General features: G+C 43.3%; 1 protein-coding gene across 11 annotated transcripts in view; it reads left to right on the top strand.

Moving 5' to 3' along the window:
* BIN1 (bridging integrator 1) overlaps positions 1–24,978 on the top strand; it is a 504,124-nt gene that overhangs the window by 361,031 nt on the left and 118,115 nt on the right. For 2 of the 11 annotated variants that reach the window (XM_063116723.1, XM_063116718.1), the window contains exon 1: positions 1,758–1,962. In XM_063116723.1, coding sequence (XP_062972793.1) covers positions 1,882–1,962 — 81 coding nt within the window. In that variant the 5' untranslated portion in view covers positions 1,758–1,881. Of the gene's footprint in view, positions 1–1,753; positions 1,963–24,978 lie in introns of those variants that run through there. The other 9 variants (XM_063116720.1, XM_063116719.1, XM_063116713.1 and 6 more) reach the window with 8 other exon arrangements.

Here is a 24,978-nt window from a genome sequence, read left to right as displayed (position 1 = left end):
AACTGGCTCTGGTTAGTCAGTGATGAATGAAACACACTTCATATGTTACCAGAGGCATGATCTTCCAGGAGTCTGGAGCCGAAAACAAGCTTTCCCAAAGAAAACCTTTAAAGGTTTTTGTCTCTGCCATCACTCCTCGCCCTCTGTTGTCATTCCCATGATTTTATTTTCAACTATAATAGCCTTGGGATAGAGATCTTTCTTTTTCTTTTAGCTTAGCTTACCAGCAAAGTACCATGTACTTTAATTGCAGCAGCAGCAGCATCCAACAATCATGGAGTATTATTATTATTATATGATAAGGTATCATTAAGGGGATCAGAGAGTGTCTCACCCAGCATGAACGTATCTGGACCTCAGGCCAGGCACCAAGGGAGAGAGTCTTCTTGATGGTGGCCCCCTAATTATTACTCTCCCCACTGAAGGTTAAGACTGTCTTCTACTCCCATGCATTTGATGGCATATGAGGGGTGCATTTATGTCAGTTGTTTTTATCAGGTCAAATAATTTACTCTAACTGTTTTGACCTGGTTTAAATTGTTTTAAATTTTACTTATTTTATTGACTTGCCTACATAGGGCCATTGCAATTTCAACATAATACAGCAGCATACTGGGAAATCAAAAATTATGCATACCACCACTGATATTATTTCAGTTAGTTAAACATTCTCCACTGTGGCACCCCGGCTGTGGAATGAGCTCCCTAGGGAGGTTCGCCTGGCACCTACACTATATTTTTTCAGGCGCCAGGTGAAAAATTATAAATTATTTTATTCTCTCAGTATTTTAACAGCCTACACATTAATTTTAACTTTGCTGTTTTAAATTTGTATTTCTGCATTGCTGATTTTATCCTGGTTGTGCGTTTATATTATATTTTATATCATGTTTTTATACAGCTGTTTTATACTTTGGTTTTAATTTTTGTGAACCACCCAGAGAGCTTTGGCTATTGGGCGGTATAAAAATGCAATAAATAAAAATAAAAGGCCTCAAACAAGGTGATCATGTGCACAATCAATAATATTTACATAGGGTTGTATCCAATATCAGTCTAACGTAAGTCCCATTCATTTTAATGGGTCAACTCTAAACAGGACTAACATCAGAGACAACCCATAACTAGGGTGACCATATGAAAAGGAGGACAGGGCTCCTGTATCTTTAACAGTTGCATAGAAAAGGGAATTTCAGCAGGTGTCATTTGTATATATTGAGAACCTGGTGAAATTTCGTCTTCATCACCACAGTTAAAGCTGCAGGTGCCCTGCCCTCTTTTAAATCTGGTCACAGTATAGCTGCAGTATAGCTCCTGCAGCTTTAACTGTTGTGATAAAGAGGAAATTTCACCAGGTGTGACATGCATACAAATGACACCAGCTGAAATTCACTTTTCTATGCAACTGTTAAAGATACAGGAGCCCTGTCCTCCTTTTCATATGGTCACCCTACCCATAACGTTTCACTTAACCTTGCAGCCTGAATTTGATAATTGTAATATATTTCTATTTGTCATGTATTTTATTTATTAATTAAAAATCCTGATCTATATGCCGATAGGCTTGTCGGCAGTTAATTCAAGCCTCTTGGCTTTCGGTTTCTTCAGACAGCACTCAGGTCCCATTTTACAGACCGGAAGCCTCCTTTCCTGTCCAGCTCAAAACAGGGCGCACTGTCCCTTTAAGACGGTGCCGTGCCTTGGTTGTACTGTCTCTTTAAAAGGCTGTATCCTCCTAGTCTCTGGCTCTTGAAGAGGGCTATGGCCATTGTTTCGCTCCTGGTCTCTCTCCCCTTCCTCCCAGTCTGGTTAATTTAACCACCACAGCAGTTTTTAAAAAAATAAAAATTAAAAAAAAAAACACGAAAAACGGACGGCAAGATGGCTGAGATGGGCAAGGGAGTCACTGCAGGGAAAATAGCCAGCAATATGCAGAAGAAACTCACCAGGGCTCAAGAGAAGGTAAAGAATGAACAGAGAGGGGCGGAAAATGCAGCGGATGGGATCGGGGGCAGTGCTCTTTGAGCCCGATCAATCCGGAGCCTTTGTGGTGTGTGTGTGTGCGCGCGTTTTCGGGGTGATCACGGGGCTTTCCCGTGCAAAGCAATGTTGGCGTATAACGGGGGTGCATGTGGCGCAATGCCATGCAAGGGACTGTGCTCCCATGAGAAGTGTTGCTCCTTCTGAGGCTCCCGTATTTTCACTGACATTGACAGCTCAGCCACGTTGTCTCTCCCCCGCCCCCAATCCCCGCGGGCGCAGCTTTTGGAAGCCCGCTTTGCGGATCCCGGTAACCGGGGAGGGCAGGCTAGAGAAGGAGAGGAATGGACGACGAGGCTGGGCGGGCAGCCCCTGATCGGGCAGCGCTCAGTCGGAGCTTCCCCCCAAATCAGTTGTGCGTAAAATTGCAGCCGGGGGTGGTGGTGGTGGGGGAAAGGAAACGTGAACTTTGGGCCTGGATCAGAGAAGATCGGCAACGGGGAAATAGGGAGGTGGTTTTGATCATGTTTCGATAAGGGCGAGACCTTTGTGAACCAGTGCAAACGGCAGGGGCAGAGCGGTGAAGGTTATTGGGTTATGGGCAGCTGCGCCTCTGCGTTATGGTGCGTGGCTCGAAAGGTCCTCTTGTCCGGTCTTTCTAAATGTGGGGGTGGGGTGGGTGTCAATCCATCCGCCTGCACACCTTCGCTTCCTAACCCGAGTTGCTCCACGCCGCGTTCATCCCAGCGAAAGCGCGAGAGAGAAACCCGAGCTTTAGGTGCGTGCGGACAGCGGCTATTTATAACTGCTAAGGTCAAAGCGAGAGAATTAGAGAGAGAAGAGAGCGCGAGTGCCCGCCCGCCCGCCGCTACCGGTTTTGGTCTGAAGCTGCAGCTTGATGGCGAGGCCTTGGCATGGGATTAGGCACGGATCGGCTAGGAGGGCCGGGGGGTGGGTGGGTTTCTCCCTCTCCGATCGCCCCCTGGTGGGTGTCCACCATATTCGGTTTTACGTTTATACGATACGTGCCTTTCACGCGGCGAAAACCGTTCGGTTGCAGAGAAAGCGACGTCAGATGAGGTGTGGGCGAGATTTCCCTCCCCCCCCCTTAAATCACACGTGAGGCTGTCAATCTCCCCTCGCCGGCCTCCATCTCTCTCTCCCCCCTCCCGCCCCCTCCGGCTCCAGGTCAGTCGAAGACGATTCAGTTGCAAATCCTCACCCGAGCATTTCACCTGCGAAGAGCTGCGGAAATGCCCGTCGGGAATCCTGGCCGTGTCTGCCTTGGCTTGTGGCAACACAGCGTGGAGATTTCGGGTGGAATCCAACGTTAGTCTTGCTCAGAGTTAAAACTCGGAGAAATGAATGGGATTTATGTTAGCCTTGGCTGATGTAAGTCCCGTTCATTCCGATAGGTCTACCCTTAGTAGGCCTAACATTGCATAGTATTCTTCAGTACCGATCCCCGAAACAGCGTCCTCTCTATCGTGTCTCAGAGCAGAGATAGAGCTGTATGAGGGGATCCCTGTGGGGAGCTCTGTTGTAGCGCATGCGGAAGGAGCAAGACTGTGGCTGCCCCTCGATCCGGTTCGCTGTTCTCCTGTTACCCCCCCCCCCCCCAGACACAGTATTGTTGTCACTTTTCCCGACTGACAGGCGTGCAGAGGTCAGGCAGTAACTCGCGAGTTTCTGACAGAGGCTTTCTCGTAGTGGCTTTCTGCGGTTCCAGCCAAAAAGATCGAACGAGAGAGCGAGGCCGAGAAGGCAGACCGTGGTGGTGCTATCGGAGCCCTCCATCGGCGGCTGTTAGGAGAGGAAACCCGCCGCTCCTCGCTCGGGTCGTGCGGAGGGACCGCAGACGTGCTGCATAACGCGGCGCCGGGGAGGGGGTAAAGGCGGAGGAAGCGCGGCACGCAATGCCACGCTTCCTCTGTTTTGAATCGGATTACGTGCTGCGTGTGGTTGACAAGCAAATTCGTTCTGATCAGACGCAAGGCAGTGCTGTAACCCAGTAACAACCAGAAATCCACCCCTTTCTGCTTCTCCTTGCCTGCTGCTTCACACGATACGCGGGAAGTATTTTTATTTTTTGTGTGTCCCCTTTCTTTCACGTCTGGAGCCCTGCCCCACAGGATTGAGTAACGGGAAGAAATAATGACAGTTCTTGGGCAGACTTGATCCTCAATACACCTCTTTATTTGTTTGAAATTAAACAGTGGATCTTCATCCGTTGAAGTCATACCAGAGCTGCTGTGATGTAGTGGGTCACAGTGGTGGACAAGGTCTGGGAAGACCCAGGTTGATATCTTCATCCTGCCAGCAGTACTCTCTTAACCTAACCTACTTTACAGGGTTGTTGTGAAGATAAAGGAAGTGGGGGCAAATACCATGTATACTTTCCCAGAATAGCAGCCTTCGGATGCCCTCCAGGTGTGTTGGACTGCAACTGCCATCATTTCCAACCAGCATGGCCATCAAGAATCAAGTCAAGGGAAACCAGATCTGCCCATCACAAACATATCTTTATGCATCCCATGCAAAAGATTACTGAAGGCTGCAGGGCTTACTTGGGACAAAGTCCTAAGTGGGACTGCCGACTGAGCAAAAATGCATACAATCAGCTTGCATATTTACTTAACATGCTTTCATTTGCCATTGTCTTGTACTATTGCCTGGGATGGGGCGAGTTAATCTATCAGTGCATATTTGTGTAAAAGTAGAGTTTGTAATAGGTGTTTCTGAATGAATACAGGGACAGTGAGTGTTAGCTATTAATCTAGAATCACTTCTGCTGTTAGACCACTTCTGCCTGTCCGCTACAACAGCATTTTCCTCTCTTTTTAAACAACAATAATAGGACAGGGTCTTGCTATTTACTGTGTAATCTGTACAGCACCATGTACATTGATGGTGCTATATAAATAATAATAATAATAATAATAATAATAATGACACTTTAAGCACTTTTCCAAATTTAGTCTGCCTTTTAGGTCCCCACACCACGTATCGGTTTAATGCATGACCATACAAGGCTTCTCATGTACAACACTAGGTTTTTTATTTATTTAAAATGAATTCTAGGCCATCTTTAAGGTTGGGAGCTCCATCAGACAAGTATTTTACTGAACTCTTGTTACGGGTCCCTCTCCCTTCTAGCCTTCTTTGCACCACAAAAAACAGCAAAACAACAACAACACCCCAACAAGCCCAACGTATTTTTAAAGACGGAAGTTGCCGCTATCTCCTGCTGTGTGCAGAAGAAGTAGCGGGATCAAAGCGGCCCACTGAAGTGGCCACGTGCAAGTTGTTTACTACTTCTTTCAAAAGAGTAAGTAATGAGGGACAAACACGCAGGCGGAGAAGGAAATGCGATTTCACCCTGTGTGAAGATGCTCCAGAACCCTCCCAATCAACCAATATTGGGTTAAGGCTACTACAGTGTTCTTTTTCCTAGGGATGATGAAGGAGCCCTTTCCTGGCAGGCAGGAATAACGGGATAACAGGGCCTGCCAAACTGCTCTGGCCATCAGTCCAGATGGGCAGGAATTGCCTGCTTGCTGAGTTGCCACTCAGGATTTCAGGCCTCACTTCCATTCTCTGACTCTGCTCGGCATCTTTCAGAATCTGGGCTCTGCTTTCTAGAAGGGGCCGATGAAGAGGGAGTGTCTGTTTGAATTCTTGAAGGAGCAATTCTTTGCCACTGCTGCTTGCTGCTTGCTGACAGCTGTGGTTCCAGATTTCTGGCAAGAGTTCCAGCAGTCCTGTCTTCTCCCTTCGGAGGTCCTTTGCACACCTGTCCTCTGCAAGGGGGCCTGGCCCAGAGTGTGAGAATCTAGGCAGTGGAGGAAAGGTTCTATTTCTGCCCCTCCTAGTCCAAGATGGTTAGGTTAAGCTCAGTTTCTAAATGAGGCAGGACTATTTACAGCTGAACCCTTTGCCTATGTGGCAAGTCGTTATGCATGTCAAAGTGTCACCTTACTCTTGGAAAGGGGAAGGCATGACTGCACTGCTCTATAGCAGCTTGGAGAAAATCATTCTTGATTTGCTTTGGAGTAATTTATCTGCATCAAGTAAAGGAGTAGTATTCTCTCTATTCTACTTGCTCCTCTCTATGGCCTGGATATATAATTTCCTAGGAGGCTTGAATTATTACCTCCATTTAAGTTTGGATCCTGTATCACTTGAATAAGATCCTATATACAGCCTTGATTCAGGAAGACAGCTGGCTATGGGTATTATTCAGCCATGCCCCATTGCTAGTGCTAATGACATTGTAATAGCAAATTGTCCCTTTTTGCCATTGCCCTAGCAAGCACTAGTTATGTTATGTAAGTTTTGGTTTATGCTAGTGCAACATCATTAGTGCTAGCTCTGGGGTATGGTTGGATGCTATGTATTTTTTTTTCATTGTCTGACTTTTAAAATGGTTACACATGACGGATTGTACCACTACAGTGGCATTCTCTTTGTGGAAGGTCTTAAGAGAATGGTTTATGTCATGTTTGGGAGAATGTAGAGTTTAACAAACAAAAGATAACTGCTTATTGTTAGAAGGAAAGTCACAGCTATCACTTCTGAAGTGGGGAATATTTATCGTTCTAGTTTACGGTGACATACCAAAGTCAAAATGGCTTTAAATGGTAACAAGCTGAAGATCCACCGGTCTGTAAGATGCATTAATGTTGATTTCAACATAATGCTGCCAGCTTCCATTGGCTGTGGTGGATGGGTCATGTTACCAGTACTCTGCTAGTATTTAGATACACACTGGAAAGAGAACTCATATCTTTTCCTTCTCACCTCCATGACATTTGGCACATGGGGGAGAGGCTTCACCCTGCCTTGTGTAGCAAGGCTGGATCCTCCATAGTTTAAAAAAGAAAAGAAAAAAGGACCACATGTTTTGGAGGAATGTACTTTATGATCATCTGAATTAATCTGCCACAAATGAATAATGGGTTGGATCCAGAAGGGCTCCTTCCATCAACGAGAGGCCTTTGACCCAGCAAAGCTGTTCTGCTACCTGAACTGGGGAGGAGACAAGCTTCACCAGTTCCCCCTCCTTCCATGAATGGAAGGCACCCTTTTGTTCATTCTGGATCCAACTCCATCAGTGCTGAAGGTCCCCTTGACAAAACTAGAGTTGCAGTGGGCCTTGATTTGGCACACAGCCTCAAAGGCTCCCACCAGGGATTCCTGCATATGAAGCTGCCTTAGGCTGAGCCGGAACATAGACCCATGTAGCTCATAAGAGGTGCTGAACCGCTTTCAGCCTGAGGGCCAAATTGCATTTCTGAGAAGCTTGGGAAGGGAGGGGGGCAATGACATTCCTATGGTTGTTGCCAAAGGCAAAAGGGACAGGTCCAAAACTACCAGCATATTTTAGCTTAACACCCTTACTGCCAGTTAGTAAGCCTTAGGGTTTCTTTACATGAGGAAAATCACTTTTCAGGTCGATTACATGACATTGTCAAGAACCAGGACATCTCCAGCCCTTCCCCACCCCCACCCCTTATTCTGTTTTAAAACAGAACAGAGAAACGCTGGAATAAACCCTAATGGCACGAAATCGGCAGTGTGTAAAGCTGGCGTTATGTTACGGACTTGCTGAGGAAGGACTTTCCTGGGTCTGTGATTGAGGGAGAAGAGGGTAAAATGCTTCCCTGCAACAAAGGGAGGCAGATCTGATCCCCCACCCCACCAAGAGCATCTCTTTAAGTTCAATGGGGCCTACTCCCAAGTAAGTGTGCTGAGGTTTACAGACTTGCAATGTGATCTTATGCCTACTCAGAAGTAAATCCTGGCTTTCCTGGGGGTTGTGAGGAAACAGTACAGCACAAGTTAACCTACGAAAACAAGACTTATCCTTCTCTCCTTTGCACACATGCCAGGAAGAGAGGGGGGTGCTCCCTTGATCCAAACATTTAAATGGGCCCCGGGAAACAGCAGCATCTTGTTCCCCTCTCCTCCCGTGAAAAACAGCTCATGTCAATCGTGCCAAGAACCAGGAAGTACAACGGATAAACAATACTCTTTCACTTAATGTAGAGATGCTCTTAGGAGAGACATGGCAACATTTTAGATAGGACAAAAACAAACAACACCCCCCCCCCCAAAAAAAAACCCTGCTCAAAAGATGGGAAACCACCAAACAGTCTGTGGGATGGGGTAAGAAGGAGGGCAGGGTCAAAAGAAGGGGGCATGGCCCTCCAGGGAACCCTGGAAAGTTGGATTAGGGGCCCAACGCCAGCTAGATTTGGTTTCTGGGCTGAGGTTCTGTACCTCTGATCTCCATTGATGGACAGTGGCTTTTAGAGTCCCAGAGAGAGGGCTTTCTAGTCCTACCTGGAGATGCAAGACATAGAACCTGGAACCTTCTCCCTGCAACGCATGTGGTCTGCATTGATTTGTGGCTTTTTCCCCACTGAGAAGATTCCTCAATGAAAAAAATCATTAATGACAAATAAGTGTCTCTGAAAAAACAGCTTATTCCCTTGCGGGGAATGTTCCTGTGTATGCAGGATATATAGAACAGGAACCTGAAGGGTCAAAGGTGGCTTTGATCTATGACTTTTATGTCCAAGAGCACTTTTCTCCACATTCTCTCTAAATGTGGTCACATGGTGCATTTAGAAAACTTGCTCACTGTGCCAGGGTTCATCTAGTTGTCAAGAAATCCAGAGATCTTTTGAACTCTAAGACATTTTAGCCCTTCCCAGTGAAGTTCTAGATTGACCTTGAATGCTCTGCAATTCATTTCATGATGTGATAATGAGATGGTGAGTTTAGTGTCTGTTCAGGATGACTATTGGTGTCCTGAAATAAACCTTTTGTAATCCCAGAGCTTTGTTTGTTTTAAGATATAATACCCCAGTATGCTGTTGTGAACTGAAATATCTGTCTTTCACTCCTTTTGTACCCTCATGCTCAGGATGCAAAATCAATGTAATTATTTTTTTAAAACCACTCTTCTGATAATATTTGCCATGTAGGGCTGTCCCAAACTATTTTGGTACCTGAGGCAGAAAATTCCACAAGTGTCTCTTCTCTTCCCTGGTAGTAAAAATACAACAATAAATTAAATAAATAACATTTTGTTACCTAAAATCAGCTGCCTCACGGGGCCTGTTCAAACAACGCACTTAGCCATGGTTGGGCTGCTAATCCTTTTGCAGCAAATGCTTAGTAAACATGTTTAAACTGTGGCTATGTCGCCATGATGGTTAGGAATAGTTCACATCACATGCTAAACCATAGTGTTTAGCTCAAAATACTTAATCACCATGGCTTGATGTGTCATCTGAACAGGTTCACTCTGTGGCACTCTGTGGCATGTCACTGTAGCTTCTATTCTATTGCAGATTACCAAAGCTATTTATTAGTACAACTAAGTTTAAAATCAAAATTGACTTTTGTGGAAGGGTGTGTGTGTGTGTGTGTGTGAGAGAGTGATTGTGAATGGGAAGCCCAGTGAATTTTAATGTATTCCTACTTGTAAGCAAATGCATACCCTAATACTAAATCCAAATCCTTCTACTTGGTTATTGCTACTGTTTAAAATTTCAGGCCCAGGGTTTGAAATAGAGGATGGCCGTTTGGGCTCTTATTTCATAAGCCCTTGGAGTGTCCTGTAAAGTCTGGGAGTCTCCTGGTTTGGGCTGAGATGGACGTAAGGGGTGCTGGCAGCCTTCCTTCCTTGCTGGGTTGATGTTTAGCCTGAACAACTTTTTGTCCCTTCCTACGCTGTTGGGAGGTTGGGTAACCCCCTTCCTTCACAGACCCATTCAGGTCTGTAGGCAAGATGAGTGTGCACATGAGACTTAGGAGTACTTAACCTTTGGCTGGATGGTGTTCAGTGTTGTTGCCCTTGATGGTTTCTCCACAGAGCCACAAGAATGAAGGAAATAATAGGTTAGGCATTATTATGTGTTTTCAAGCTCTGAATGTGTTTGTTCATGCTAGAATGTGTGGGTAGCAGCTGCTTCCAAAACTAGTATTTTGGAAGCAGCAGCATCACCTCTATTTGCATGAAGTAAAACTGTACATTAAGTAAATTAAAGTCCAATCCTATGCAAGTTTAGACAGAAAAAGTCTTATAACTCCCAGCATTCTTCAGCCAGCCATGCTTTAGGGTCTATGCACAAGCTACAGGTAATACAATTCAGCAGAACAATGTCACTAGCTTGGGAGGTCCTTTTGCAACCCCCACCCCCAACAATGTAGTAATGATTCCACCATTTATATGTTAACACAATAGCAATAAATTTTTATATTGTACCTTTTGTACTTATTACTTTCCTCTAGTACAGGCATTTCCCAAACAATCTTGCACTAGGAAGTTCAGTAGATTAAGTTCTGCATCTGTGAAATAGTTTCTTCACTGAGAACACTGGGCAAGGCTTATAATGGGGTAGAGAGGATCTGATCTTCTACACCTGCTTTCATGATCTAGGAGAACTAGAAGAGGATTCACATTGTTTGCGTCTCCCTCTGGAATTCTAGGAAGATGGGCAGTGGGCAGGGCTGGCCCTGCTTTTCGGCAGACTGAAGCAACTGCTTCAAGTGGCAGATGTGGGGGGGGGGGAGGCAGCAGAAGTAGCCTCCTGACCTCCACCCCCCAGCCATTCTCCTCTGATAGAGATGTATGTGCCACACAACCGGTCTTGTACTCCAGTGTGGTGGAGGGTAGAGGACACTTCCCCATTTCCAGGGTTGAAGTAGAATTCAATTCCTACTCCAGTTCACTTCTGTATATGGAATATGAGTGGGGGAGGGACCACTATATTTATCCTTTGCTTCAGGCAGCAAAGGGTCTTGGGTCGGCTCTCTGAAATATCTTCTTTTACATCATTGAGATGTAAATGGTCCTTAGGTATTGATTACCCCTAAACACTGTACTTTGTCTCCAATTTTGAATTGGTGGCAACCTGCCGCTCAGGGATGATCAGTAGCCTCACTGCTTGTTCTCAGTACTATCTGCCCACCTCTTCAACACCAAACAAAACGTAGTTGTACCAACATGACCAATGGGTTATAATACTCCCTTGAGATCTCTGCTTCTTCTTGCTGGCTTTAGATGCTGCTTCACAATGGTCTAAGTCCCTGGTACAGCAGGGAAGGGACAAGAGTTCAGAACTTTGAAAGACTGGCCTAGGGATGAAAAACCTAGTAGGAGGTGTCAGGATTCCCTCCTCCCTTTTTAAAATCTGCTTTACAAAGAACATTTCTTAATATTTATCTAGACGTGACCATGCATATCTCAGTTGTGAATGGAGCGTGTGAATGGAGCATCTATGCACAATTGTGCATAGACTGATGTGGGTAATGCTTCCTGACAGCAAATGGTACTTGACTCAAACTGTATTTTTTTGTCAAGAAAGGGGCTTAGTCTCTTCTGGCTGCCACTACTTCCATGTGTTTTGTCAAGACAAGTGGGAGAGTAGATCTAGAAAATGGATGACTCTTAGGGCCTTGCTAGATGAGGCCTTAGCATGCTTTGAGACCCGGTTTCCCTGCTGTGCGTCCAGATGACGCACAGGGGAATCCGGGCCCAGGCCGCACTGATGACTGCCTTAATGCGCCATAAGCGAATTCGCTTATGGCGTGCCTTTTCCGCAGCCCCGGCCTGAGGCCGGGGCTGTGGAACGTCTAGCAGGGTCTGTAGCTTTTTGCAGCTACTCGCTTACTTGCGAGTAGCCGGGAAAAGGCACGGACTGGGCACAGCGCTGAGCGGGCCGGGGGGGGAGATGGGGGGGAAGGCCGGACCAGCAGGGTGACACGGGCCGACGAGGGAGGGCGACACGGGACGATGAGGTATGGCGCAGGGTGGCACGGGACGATGAGGTATGGCGCAGGGTGGCACGGGACGACGAGGGAGGGCGCAGGGTGGCACGGGACGACGAGGGAGGGTGAAGGGCGGCACGGGACGACGAGGGAGGGCGAAGGGCGGCACGGGACGACGAGGGAGGGCGAAGGGCGGCACGGGACGACGAGGGAGGGCGCAGGGCGGCACAGGACGATGAGGTATGGCGAAGGGCGGCACGGGACGACGAGGTATGGCGAAGGGTGGCACGGGACGACGAGGGAGGGCGAAGGGCGGCACGGGACGACGAGGGAGGGCGAAGGGCGGCACGGGACGACGAGGGAGAGCGAGACGGGACGGGGAGGGATGGCGGAGGGCGACACGGGACGGGACGGGGAGGGAGGGCGGGGAAAGAGGGGGCAGGGGGCTTACTTTAAAAAAGGGTGGGGGGCTAAATTTTTTTTAAAAAAACCTTACCTTGTCCGGAGTCTTCGGGCCGCATGTGGCCCCTTTAAAAAAATAAATAAATGGCCGACGCTGCAGGGCTTCCGTAGGCCCTGCGCGTCGGCCGTCTAGGAGGCTGGGCGGTGTGCGCTAAAGTTAGCGCGCTGTCGCCCCGCCTCCCTGCCAGCTTATCCGGCCAGGTCTAGCAAGGCCCTTAGTTCCTCAGTTAACCATGGGAGGATTCTCCCTGGAGTAAAACTCATAAATTAAAAGGGGTTCTGAGGTATTATATAAAATCAAGTGACCACAGAGAGACATTCCTAAATCAAAGCAGGGGAGTCCTTTGCCTTGCTTGAACCTAGGATCTCTGTTAGGATGGCAACGTGTCCTCTTTTACAGAGGACAGCCCTGTATTTGAAAGGCTTCCAGACAACTGTCCTCTGTTTGAATGACTGTCCTGTCCAGTTCCAGCTTAAAATCAAGAACTATCCATCACCAGTTAGCACCTGAAAGGCAGACACAATAGGCAGGTATAGAGGTTGCCTGGTCACAGACCTCTATACTATTGGGAGAGATATTGTATTTCTCTTTACATTATAATAACTATTTCTAAATCTACATTTATATGTATAAATTAGCATACATCCATTTTATGCAAATCATTTCTTTTTTTGTCTTCTTGTTGAGGTCATGCATTTCCTCCTTTTTGGTGATTCATAATTGGCCACCCTAGCTTCTAACTGTAGGAGAGCGCAAAAGCTGAGTAAGTGGCCAACGTGTCTCTTTTAATATAAAGTTGGCATGGGGTTGCACACTTTTAGTCACTAGTGCCATGACAGATTGCATTATTGGATGTGACACTGTTTATAATGGATCTCCAGTGAGTGTCCTTATACTTACTTGGATGGTACTTTCTGGTTGTGCTGAATAATCTGTACCCATTTTTAACTATATGTATAGAATTTGAAATTTCTCTGAATCATAAGGGGAGCACAAGTTTAAAGGAGGGAGGCAACCAACTTTGGATGTTCTTTTGATTGCTTGGCATAATCCCTTTGTAATTTATGAATAGAACAGAATCACATTAACTGTTACAGAATGCCCCTCTATACAACAAAAGCAAGGATTATATGATCAATTTTGAATAGTGACTTTGGATGCTATCCACATAAAGAACTGGATATTCTAAATGTTCTATGATGATGTCAATGAAGCCGAGCAAATTGAGGGCTCAAATGGGCTGCCTATTGTACATTAACACAGTGAGAGGAAAATCAAATTTCTTCGTGTGCCAAGAAATATTAATCTTAGTTTGAATCTGCAAAAAACATCATTGTTAAGGGAGTAGCTGCTTGCTCTTTATTCAGACTTTTATTTGTTTGGATTGTGTTGCATTACACAGAAATGGAAAGGGCCAGAAATAGAGGAGTTTACGGGGGAGGCGGGATAGCCATTGAAGGAAGTAAATAAATGCATTTAATTCAATTCAGTTCAAATCTCGGCACCAGAAGCATGTCTATAATGAGGGAAGATCAGAAACCTCTGGGGTTGTTGTTCATATTACTTGAGTTCTTGAAATATTCATGACCTGCTTGCTTAGATAAGGACAGGAAGTCTACCTTATATGTGGATTAAATTGAGTAATTGCAAAGGTGGCTGACTTCCCTTTCTAGCCACCACTTGGTACCCTTCAACTATAGACAGAATTGCTTTGAAAACCAAACACAGATAACACTTCAGTGTTAATCAGAAAGGCTGTGTGCGTAGATGAGTGGGATCAGATCATTTGTCATTCATAATCCTGTTCGAGACCTTTGGTCTCATGGTTCCACAGCCTTTGGTCTTGGGAACTTTCAGTTGATAGCATGAGTCATGCTGCTTCTTATGCTTTAAACTCTGCCTCTCGAGTAGAATATCTCTAAGCATAGAACTCTCATCTCCACAAATACAACCTTAGGGACAACTGTGAGGACTTTCAGGTGGGGACAGGGGGAATCACTTTTCCTTACTGTGGCTCTGCTCCCTGCTTCTTTTCCACATTTGAAGCGAGCTGAAATTACACAGGGAAGAGAGCAGCGACCACGTGGTTTGTACAGTTCAATGGGACAGCGCCCTCTAGTGGGCGCTTTATAGCGCAACTTCATCTGCACATTGCAGGAAATCTTGGCGAATCCCGACATATCTTAGGGGAGTCAGGTTTTCTGAGGATTTTTTTTTTTTTTTTTGCTAAAACCGTGAAATGGAGCGGGAGATGCACAGGAAGGCTCATGGCGTCGTCAAAATGACTGCAAACATCCATGAGTGGCCAGTCACAAGTGTGCTCGTTTAAAGAAACCCTGTGTCTCAGTGATCCTTCTATAAATGTCCTTAGTTCTGTCCAGACAAACTTCAAATAGTGTGTGTGTGTGTGTGTGTGTATATACATATATATATATATATATATATATATATTAATATTACTTGTTCAATTTTTGTGTATATCTGTCTGTCCTCTTTCTCTGCATCTCTTCTATTTAAGTAACTTTAAGCTATGATCTTACTCATAGTGACATACATCTAAACTTCATTCATTTTGGTTTCTGTGGGCAAATTGACCCTTCCGGATACATGGCATACTCTTGTGTATAGATTCACTGGGATTAATTCCAATGGCTTTCCTATCAATAGTGTTAATGCCAGAATTGTACCCTAGTTGCACTTAACTGTGTAAAGGATCATCATCCTGATGACTTCCAAAAGTGCTTAACACTATTACTTTGCTTTGGTGATGCGTTATGCATGTTTGTGGCACTATATCCATTTTAACTGGAGGCTTTAATTGAAGCTGCAGTGATCTAAATCTGCTGAACACATTCAGGAGTGCATTTGTTCTATATATGGCAGTCTAAAAATTCTACAGCTTACTTTTGCTGCTGGCAACAATAATCTAATTGTGTTGCCTTATCTTCAAGTATCTTGGGGAGATTCAATAGGATATCAGAGTAGTACTATGGTTTGGTAATACGTTGGTTTGGATGTTTGGAAATCCAGACTCAAATACCACTTGGCAAAGTTCTCCTTTAGTAGCTATGGGCAAATCACCATCTCTACAATAAGAATAATAAAGACCTGTCTTGTATGGTTGGTATGAGACTGCATGCCATAAAACAGGAAAGCACTTTGCATACAAAAATAGTACATAAATTTGTGATGAAGAGGGTGTATTTAGATATGTGATTCTTTCTTTTGGGGAAAAGTCTTGTCTAGAAAGTGTCACAAAGGCTCAATATTTCAAATCAGCACATTGTTTATAAGTAACAAAAAGGTTACTATTATTTAGCTATTTGATGTGTAGGTAACACATTAAACACAGATCTTATCTACAAAATCTTTCAGGCTAAAGGAAATAGTTGATTTATTAACTAGATAATGCTTCTCCTGAATTTTTTAATAGTTTACCAAGATCTGGAGAGTTACTGTGGAATAACAACAAATGCCACATATTTATTTTAAGGAGTTGCTGATTCTTCCTTAACATTGTTGCCCAATGAAACATAATGGCATCCATTATTTAGAACACAACAGCTCACAATGCAGCATAACATTGATCCTGCAGTGTCGTCCAAAAGCCTTTATCTAAGAGATGCAGTTGACTCACTGGTATAGCTCTGTCCCTATCTTGCCTTTTGAGTAGATTTGAGAACAGCTTTCAAAAAAATTGTTAATGTGAATTGCTAGAGCTGCCATTGTTCAAGTCTTAGCCTGGGTCTCAAAGTTAAATCTGATGCATATGTACACATGCACAAACACTAAGGCACAACATAGTACAGCCTGCCATTTCACACACTGCAACTCATGAGATTCATTTTGAACTAAGTTCATGATACTATATATGATAATGTCTTCTATACTTTCGAATTAGTACAGGAGAAGCTATTGCAGAGTAAATAAATATACCAGTTGGACCCTTCAGTAACAGGTAATGTTGGGGTGGGTACGATTCAAGCGGAGGCCTTTGATGAAAGGACAGGGGTGTTGCAACAATGATCTTGTTTCATTCAAGGAATCTCTCCCCCAATACCAATCTCCCAGGTCGCTATGATTTTTAGGGATGGCTCTGTTGTCTGTGCCACAGCCTACCATTCCATTTGGTGACAACATGGAGACAGGCCTTCTCTGTAGTGGTACCCGCCTTTTGGAATGATCTCCATTCTGAGATACATCAGGTTTCAACACTGGCACGGTTTAGGCATTTACTGAAAACGTATGTTTGCTTTGGCTTCTCCCCAGAGTGCACACATGGGCCTCGTCCCGTCCCCACCCACCCCGATGTTTGTTTTTTTAAAAAAATGTTTTTTATTCTTTTGTGAACTGCTTTAGGATTTGTTTCAAGTGAAGCAGTATATAAATATTATCAATAAATAAATGAAATGTGGGGGTGGGCTGGTAGTATTCATGGAGATGTTAATAAATCCCAGAGAGCTTCGGCTATTGGGCAGTATAAAAATGAAATAAATAAATGAATAAATAAATAAATAGACATCCATGATGGTTCTAGTGGAGACTGGAAGTTAAAGAGATAGGGGATGTGGAGTCTGTGCAAAATGGACTATTTTTTGCTTGCGGTGCTTCTTGCTAGGGTTACAGCTAGTTATAGATAGGGTTTAACTAATCCATGTTAAATGCCTACCTGAATACCAGAGACTTATGATGTTGTGAAGTTACAAGGCATGGAATGTGACATTGATGCAAGCTGAATTAAGTGATGCTATTCTGGCCCCATTGGTTATGCAGTTAATATTCTAGTTTCCTGAATATGCACAGCTTGTTTTCAGTTGCATGAAGACTGTTTTTGAAAGTCTATGTTAGAAAATATTTTATATTCCATGATTGATGTAGGATCTTAATAATTAATTCAAAATAGGATATCATTTCACACCGATTGTAGCTCTGAACCATTGTTTATCTAAGGCTCTGTTGAAAATAATGGGAGTTAATTCTGGGCAAATATGCACAAGCTCAAGGTCTAAATAGGGTTCTCTACTCCTTACTGACCCTGCTCCTATAGCCTTAACAGACAAAATGAGTAAGTGAAACTTTGCCTGACAAAGATTTATACAGTGGAAAAGCCTCATTTGCTGAATTTGTATGTGTCTCTCTGTTGTTAAAAGACACCAACAGGGCCAGCAGCAGGAGCAGAAGAAGAGGCTGCTACCCTATTCTTAGGGGGAAGAGTGAGAGGCCTTTTTGTTGTTGTTTTGGAAACTCCTTTGCAAAACAATCTCTAAACTATTTAGAGCTTTTATTATATTAAGTGGTATGCAAGTATTATAAATAAATAAATAATGTTCAGTGTGCCTAATACTTACTGCTAAAGGAGGTCTGTAGTCTATATTAAGGAGCCACTTTCTTGGACTGTACACTTCCCAGGTAGTAATCCTATAGCCACTTATGTGTTTGTTGTAATACCTGTTGAATTGAATAGGCCTTCTGAGTAGACATGTATAGGATTATGCTGACATTCACATATTATTCTGCCCTGAACCCCTGTGACTGCATAGAGGTACATGAACACAAGCTCAGTGCCAATTTGTTAGAAAAAGGGACTACCTAGACTACCACCTACAAGTCCTCTATGGTGCTTATAGCGTGTAATCAAATGCAAAACTGTGGGAAGAGGACATTTCAATAGTGGTAGCCTTTTTCACCCAGGCATGGCTTGGGGCACTGGCCAAACCCCCTTTTCTGCACAACTATTTAAAGCACAAGAGCCCTGTTCTCCTTTGCATCTGGTTATCCGACATAACTGAGAGTGTCCCGCCACCTGTTGCTGCTCTTCTGCCCCTCCCTTTCTTTCTGGAAGCCTGCAAGGCCCCAAAGCCCCAAGTCAACCTTGGTACTTGCTTGAGGAAGAAGGTTAGAAAAAGTAGTTGCCTAGCAACCATTCCAGCTTCTATCCTAAGACTTTCAGGCCTAGTGACTGGCAGTGGATAGATGCTGCTTTCCCTCAACACTCCCTCTTCCCTGAAACATGGCTGCATTTAGTCAGGGGTGGGGTATGAAGAGTATGGCAAATATGGCTGAATCTAGTCATAAGCATAGTTCATGGGGGTGGGGGGGTGCATCCTACTTTACAGAGGAGAACTTTCTGTTTGAATGCATCCTCTATTTGAATCTTCTATTTGAAGGGCGACTAGTCCAAGTCCAGTTTAGAGCTAAAGAACCCCAAGAAGGTAGAGCAGGGGCCTTAAAGAAAGATAGCACTTGGATAGCAGACTGAGCAGGCACACAGATCTCTTGGTCACTGTCCTCCCCACTATGATGAGATGTTCTGTATTTCTATTTAAGCTATAGCAATTATTTCTAAATTTTCCATTATGCACATAGATATTAACATATGCAAATATTGCCCTCTTTTTTTCCAGCGATATATTTACTCTTCTTTGGTGATGTGTAAATGGCTATCCTACTGAATTACCCTGGTGATGTTAGTCCATGATAGACGGGCTGGTAATGTTTTCCCACAACGTGGAGTATTTATTTTTTATTTGTTTTAGATTATTTTTATCCCGCACCTCAGCCAAAAGGCTCTCGGAGCGGCTTACAATTTATCGATAAAGAAGACAGTCCCTACCCTCAGGCTTACATTCTAAAACCTCTGACCTCTGCTCCCTGGTTATTATGTTCCTATCAAATGATGAGTAGTGTGGATAGACAATTTTTCTCTCTTCCTTCCCCATAGAGGAAATGTAATAAATGAAAATTCACCCAATTAAACTGACTTGCAGTAAATTCAGCATTGACACAACGAAGTGTATGGAATTTACTTCCACAAGATGTAGTGATGGCAACTAAGATTAAATGCCTTTTTTAAAAAACAAAAACAAACATATTATTCAGTGAGGATAGCTTTATAAACAGCTGTTAGTCATGATGTCTGAAGGGACCCTCCATGTACAGTGGCAACACACCTCTGAATATTAGGTAGCTGGGGTCAAACAAGGAAGGGCTGTCTCATGCATGCGCTGCTTGTCAAGCAGAGCCGTCCCTATCATTTGGCAGAGTGAGGGGGCTGTTTGAGGCAGCTGATTTTGGGTGTCATGAAAGGGCAGCAAATTGTTAGTTATTTAATCCATTATTGTTGTGTTTTTTTACTGCCAGGTAGGGGGATGAGGCACTTGAGTGATTTTCTGCTTCAGGTGCCAAAATGATTTGGCTGGCCTTGGGCACTATGCACTTTATCTTGGGGAGGGGACTGCCTCAGACAAAAAAATGTCTTTGGCCAGCCCGGTTTGTGAGCTTCTCAGACCCATCCGGCTCGCCAGTTTTGAAAATGGAATGCGTTTTTGTGTGGTCCGGCAAGTTTGTGCTTGTGGCAGTCAGTGATGTAGATTATGGATGCTGACAATGGAGTAGTCAATAGAAATGCCTTGCAGCAGAGATAGGGCATTTTGGTTCCCTCAAATTCCATGTTTTTAAGAGCCAATGTGTTCAGATTAGCAGGATTTTTTTTCAAGAAGACCATTTGGAGCTTGAGCATTTCTGTCCCAAAGTTTATGCAGCTAAATTCTTAGTTCAGAAAAGTAAAATTCTGCAGCTTGAATGATTAATGCGTATTTGCTTTTTGTTTGTGTTCTCTTAACTAGGGTGAGAGAGCAAGATCTCTACAGAGTCCCAGCCCTTTACCAATGCAAATTTGTTCCATCCATTTTTTACTTCAGAAATGTCATCAGGCACCACTTATGTTTTCATTCTCTTTTCTGCAACCATAATGGCTAGAAACTTGTTAATACAGTGAGATTCTCTGGATCTTGAATTCTGCGTTAAGTATCCTAAATACTGTTCAGTGCAATCATGGACATATTAATACATCCACTCATGTTGACAGCATATCTAGCACAATGGTTAAAAATGCCTGTATTAACCAGGCTTTGTTAGGAAAGTTTATGTAATTACTTGTGAAAGATGCATAATCAAATCAGCATAAATACATTCCCCCATCAAGAAAGTGGCATGTGAATGTGCCTGGGGTATGTGATGCTCTGGAGTAACTCTCCACATCCGATAATACATTAATCATTTTTCCAAGGGAAACTTGTATTTATACTTATGAAGCTGGCTTGAAGGTTTGTAATATGTGGAAAATATCCGTTGAATGGCATTTATTCCTTGTCTTTCTGATGCTTTGTTTCTTGCTGGCGTGGAGGCGATGATCTACAATTCATAGGGCTAAGTAAAAGCTATATTGTATTTCATTTAAACAAAAACAGCCTTATACAATATAACTTCTGTTTGTCTCAGAAAATAAGCAGATATCTTAAATAATTCCCGTCAATCTATGTACAACAGACTTCAGGCCTCACAGTGTTTTTTATTCTTAGTGGGCCCTACTGCTTTCCTTTCCTTTGCTGTAGGCGGTTGCTGTTATGGATGTACCATTTTCTGAAAATGCTGCAATATGATAGGCAAATTTTATCTTTAGCCTGGGTCTGGGTTTCCATCACATTTCGTTAAAGCCATCTTTAGTTTTTTTTCCTTTTCTTACAACCTATGGTTTGAAGTGATGATATTTGAAGGTAGTATGATTTCATTTTATTATTGATCAGACCTTTGTAAAGAATGTGCTCAAACCATTATAGATCTAGATGTGTTTTGCATAGCGTTGTCTTCCAGTGGAATCTTGTTCTGTACATTTTATTGAAAACCAGCATGGTAAAAGAGGACAGAGAGTGGGACTTGGACTAGGAAGACTGGTTTCCATGAAGCTAACTGGGTGATCTTCGGTCACACACACTCATTCTCATACTTCTTGGAAAAACTCATATATGTTTAAGATGTCCTTTGAATGTGAAATGGATTCTTGAACTATTTGAATAAATGGTGGAGTTGCCAACAAGGGCCAGCTAGATACATCTGGCAAGCTTATAAGCAAAGTGTGAAGATAGTAGCCCCCATATTTATCTCCAGCAGCTGGAATTCAGAGGTTTTCTGCATCTGAACACTTGAGGTTTAGAGCATCATCACACCGGGGGTGGAGGGGAAATCGTGTTTCTTTACTGTCATTTCTCCGCACTTGTATTTGTACCTCAGTACTTCCTCTTCTGCCAGGAGGGGAAAGAGGAAGTAAATAAAGAACACGTGGCCCATTCAGGGGCCATTTTAATCGCTCCACTTTTCCTGCACACAGCAGGAGATCATTCCGTGTTTTTTTTAAAAACAGTCAGATTAAAAGGGGTCTATTTTGTGATGGAAAAATGAGCGGAAGGAGCAAGAGGCATGCTGGAGGTGGACGACGTGGTCTAAAGGACACGTGCGCATCTGTAAGAGGGCAGTAGCAAGCATGCAATAAAACTCTCATCTGATGAACTTCTTAATGTAGCTGCTGATAAACGGGTTTTTCTAATCTTTTAAAATCTACCTAAACTAGTGCTCATCATCACATCTTGTGGCAGTGGATTCCATAGGTTAATTATGTTTACTTTTGTCTGTTCTGAGCCTTCTGTCAATCAATCTCACAGGTTCTAGTATGAGAGAGGGAGAAAAAACTCTATCCACCCCTGTCTACATTATTTAGGGTTTTATAAACTGCTAGCACTTTCCCCCTTGGTCATCTTTCCCCCTGCTCAACTAAAAGCTCAGATCATTTTATCCTTCTTTGTCGGGAATGTGCTCAAACTCATAAGTAAATAAATACATAAATGGAAACAAAAGCACGTGTATTAAAGATGCAAAGTAAACATACCAGATTGTATATAATAGGTTGTATCCAATATTAGTCTAACTAAAGTCCCATTCATTTCAAAGGGGTATTCTAATTAGAACTAGCACTGGATACAACCCATGTTGTGGGGAGGGGGAACACTTATCATCAGCTGCTTAATGCATTGTTTCAGTCCAGTGATCAATGCATGTTGACAATAACAATTTGATCAGCGCTGCATATACTTTCATAGGGCAGGTCCAAAACTCTCCCTCTATTAAATCTGCAATTGATTGGTTAATTGGATCTCTGAATGGCTTCTTTACTGGTGTGTGATTAGCTGTTTATGGTATACCTTCAATGAAGAATGACATAAAGGACTTAATTTTACGGTAAGAAAATGCAGTCTTTTATGTCATTTAAAATGAGAAAAATACTTATTTTCAATATAAATGTGACTGGAAAAACTAAAAAGGTATTTAGTGAGACTGTGGTTTTCTTACTAATTGAAGCTATAAAGTTTGTGGCTGATGCATTTTGTAAAAAATGGTTGGGGTCAGAGGGGAAATATGCATCTGACCTTCTATTTTCCTGTTGCTGACTGCTGTAATACTTCTGTTAATTTTCCTCAGCTATTGCATTATGTCTGAATCTTAGAACTTCTGCTTTTATTTTCTGTTCTCGTAGTGTGTAGTTTTGTAACTTGTTAGGCAGAAGTAAATGCCAAGAGGAGCCAAGAATTGCAGAAATGCCAAGAGGTGTGGAGCCATGGAAATTAATGTCTCTCTTCCTAAATTCCAGGCAAATTATTTCTCATTAGCACTTACAAGTAAATTTGTCTCCAGTTGTCTTGCCTTAATTTTTAATATTCTGTGGGTACAACTGTTTCCCTTGTGGATGCAGATCCATCTGCAAAAGGATCTATGGAATTCACAGAGCCCTGTTTAGAGTTTTCTCTTCCCCCCGGCCCCTAGCACTACTGTTAGGATGGCCACTTATGCATCACCAAAAAGAAGAGGAGATGAATTTTCCATATAGTTTGCATATGCTAATTTATATGTACAGATGCACATTTAGAAATCATTTTGTTAATTTAAGTAGAAATACAATACACTTCACCATAGTGGGGAAGATAGTGACCTGTGTGCTTTGTTCAATCTTCCATCGAGTGCTAATTATTGATGAGCAACTTCAAGGCCCTGGCTTCCCCTTCCTATGGTTCTTTATCTTCAGAATAGACTTGGAATTGAGAGCCTTTCAAACAAAGGACACCTTCAAATCGAGGACTGTCCACTATTGTCCCTTCAAATAGAGGACTGTCCTCTGTAACCTAGGACATATGGCTCCCTGGTGTGTATGCCTTCAGGTAGCAGTCATGCTGGTGCAGAGAATGGGTAATCTGTGCATGCCTCCCATGTCTTCACTCGAGCCTTCCCTCTGTTTCACAAGTTATTTGAGCTTTGCGAAATCCTGTTGGGATTGCTCAACATATGGGTGCTACACCCACTGTTGTTGTTATTGTTATTATTATATTATATCCCGCCTTTTGCCCAATGCTGGGCCTCAAGGTGGCACCACAAAATTTAAAACATATACATTAAAAACCTATAAATAGAGATATACAAAAGTTAAAAGTATATTAAACATATTCCAGTATTAAAACATTTAGAATGACGATGTTTAAAAAGTCCTTGACACAGATGGAGGTCCAGTTCATTCACCAAAGGTCTGCCCGAACAGAAAAGTCTTTGCCTGCCTGCTAAAGTACATCAGGGAGGGAGTCAGTCTAGCTTCCCTGGGAAGAGAGTTCCAGACTACTGGAGCAGCCACCAAGAAGGCCTTCTCCTGCGTTCCCACCAGGTGTGCATGTGATGTTGGTTAAAACATGGCCAGGCTTGTAAAGGATCATACGATCTTTCAGATAACCTGGACCTGAACCATTTAGGGCTTTATAATAGGGCTTTATAACCAGCACTTGGAATTGTGCCCGGAAACAAACTAGAAGCCAGTGGAACTGTTTTAACAGGGAGTTGTATGCTCCCTGTCAGCAATCTTTTGGGGAAGATTATGCTTGGTAACATTCACAGCCTGCTGAAGATTTTTGTGGGCCCTTGGGGAAGTGGTTGATAGTGGGTCTTCCTTTAGCCTCACCCCTTTGGGACCCCCTCTTTCTGTAGCTGCAGCTCTTGGCTTCAGTCAGTTTACAGATTCAGTAATATCACCTAAGAAATTGGATTAAAACTGGAGGAGGTGATGAATGCAGTTGTCTGGAAGTTCAGTATGAAAATTATCTCCTCCAGCCTTCTTGAAGAGATATTTCATAATAACAAATATGTCAAATCAAACCTTAGTGCTGGTGCTGAATTCACCCTGAGCCTCAGTCTAGCTGATTATAATGACTAAGGTTTTGTTGGCTTTACTGTCTTTTGCCCTAAAGTGTTGTTTTAAGTATGAACACTACTAGATAGTGAAGTTCTGATTCATGAGAACTGACTTACTGGAACAACCCTACAACTTCATTTATTAGAATAATTTATACCCCACCTTTCTGCTTACCAGAGTAGCACTCAGGGCTACAACATTAAAATATCAATAAAACAAACACCAAAACTTAAACAATTAAAAACCCAAACCAGAAATTGATAATGAAGACTTCAGAGCCAATTTTAAACACCAAGGTTAATAAGCAGTGCACCTGTGCATAATTATCTTCCTTTGCTCAAGGAAGTTTAAAAAAAAGTGGGGGTCACACACACATACCTCCTATGGAAGAGACTTCCAGAAAAAGTCCTCTGCCAAGTCCCAACTAAGCTGTATGTCAAACGCAGTATGATATCTCTCCATCACATCTTGGGGTGCAGGAAAATTGATATGGGCGGAGGTGGTTCTTTAGGTTACTGTGGTCTGAAGCCATTTGCTTGATGAATGAGTAGTGCTATGGTCTTGATAGGTTTTTTCCTCAAAATTCTTCCCAGCAAGTATCATTGAGAATTTCCTTTGCAAAGCCTAGAGCTACAATTTCAGAACCCACAATCAGCTGTAGCATATAGACTAAGATCCACAGTGGCCAAAT

The sequence above is a fragment of the Elgaria multicarinata genome, chromosome 2 (assembly GCF_023053635.1).
Source record: "Elgaria multicarinata webbii isolate HBS135686 ecotype San Diego chromosome 2, rElgMul1.1.pri, whole genome shotgun sequence".
In the NCBI taxonomy this organism is placed as follows: domain Eukaryota; kingdom Metazoa; phylum Chordata; class Lepidosauria; order Squamata; family Anguidae; genus Elgaria; species Elgaria multicarinata.
The sequence above is the reverse complement of the archived record's forward strand: the minus strand, read 5'-3'. Positions and strand labels throughout refer to the sequence as shown.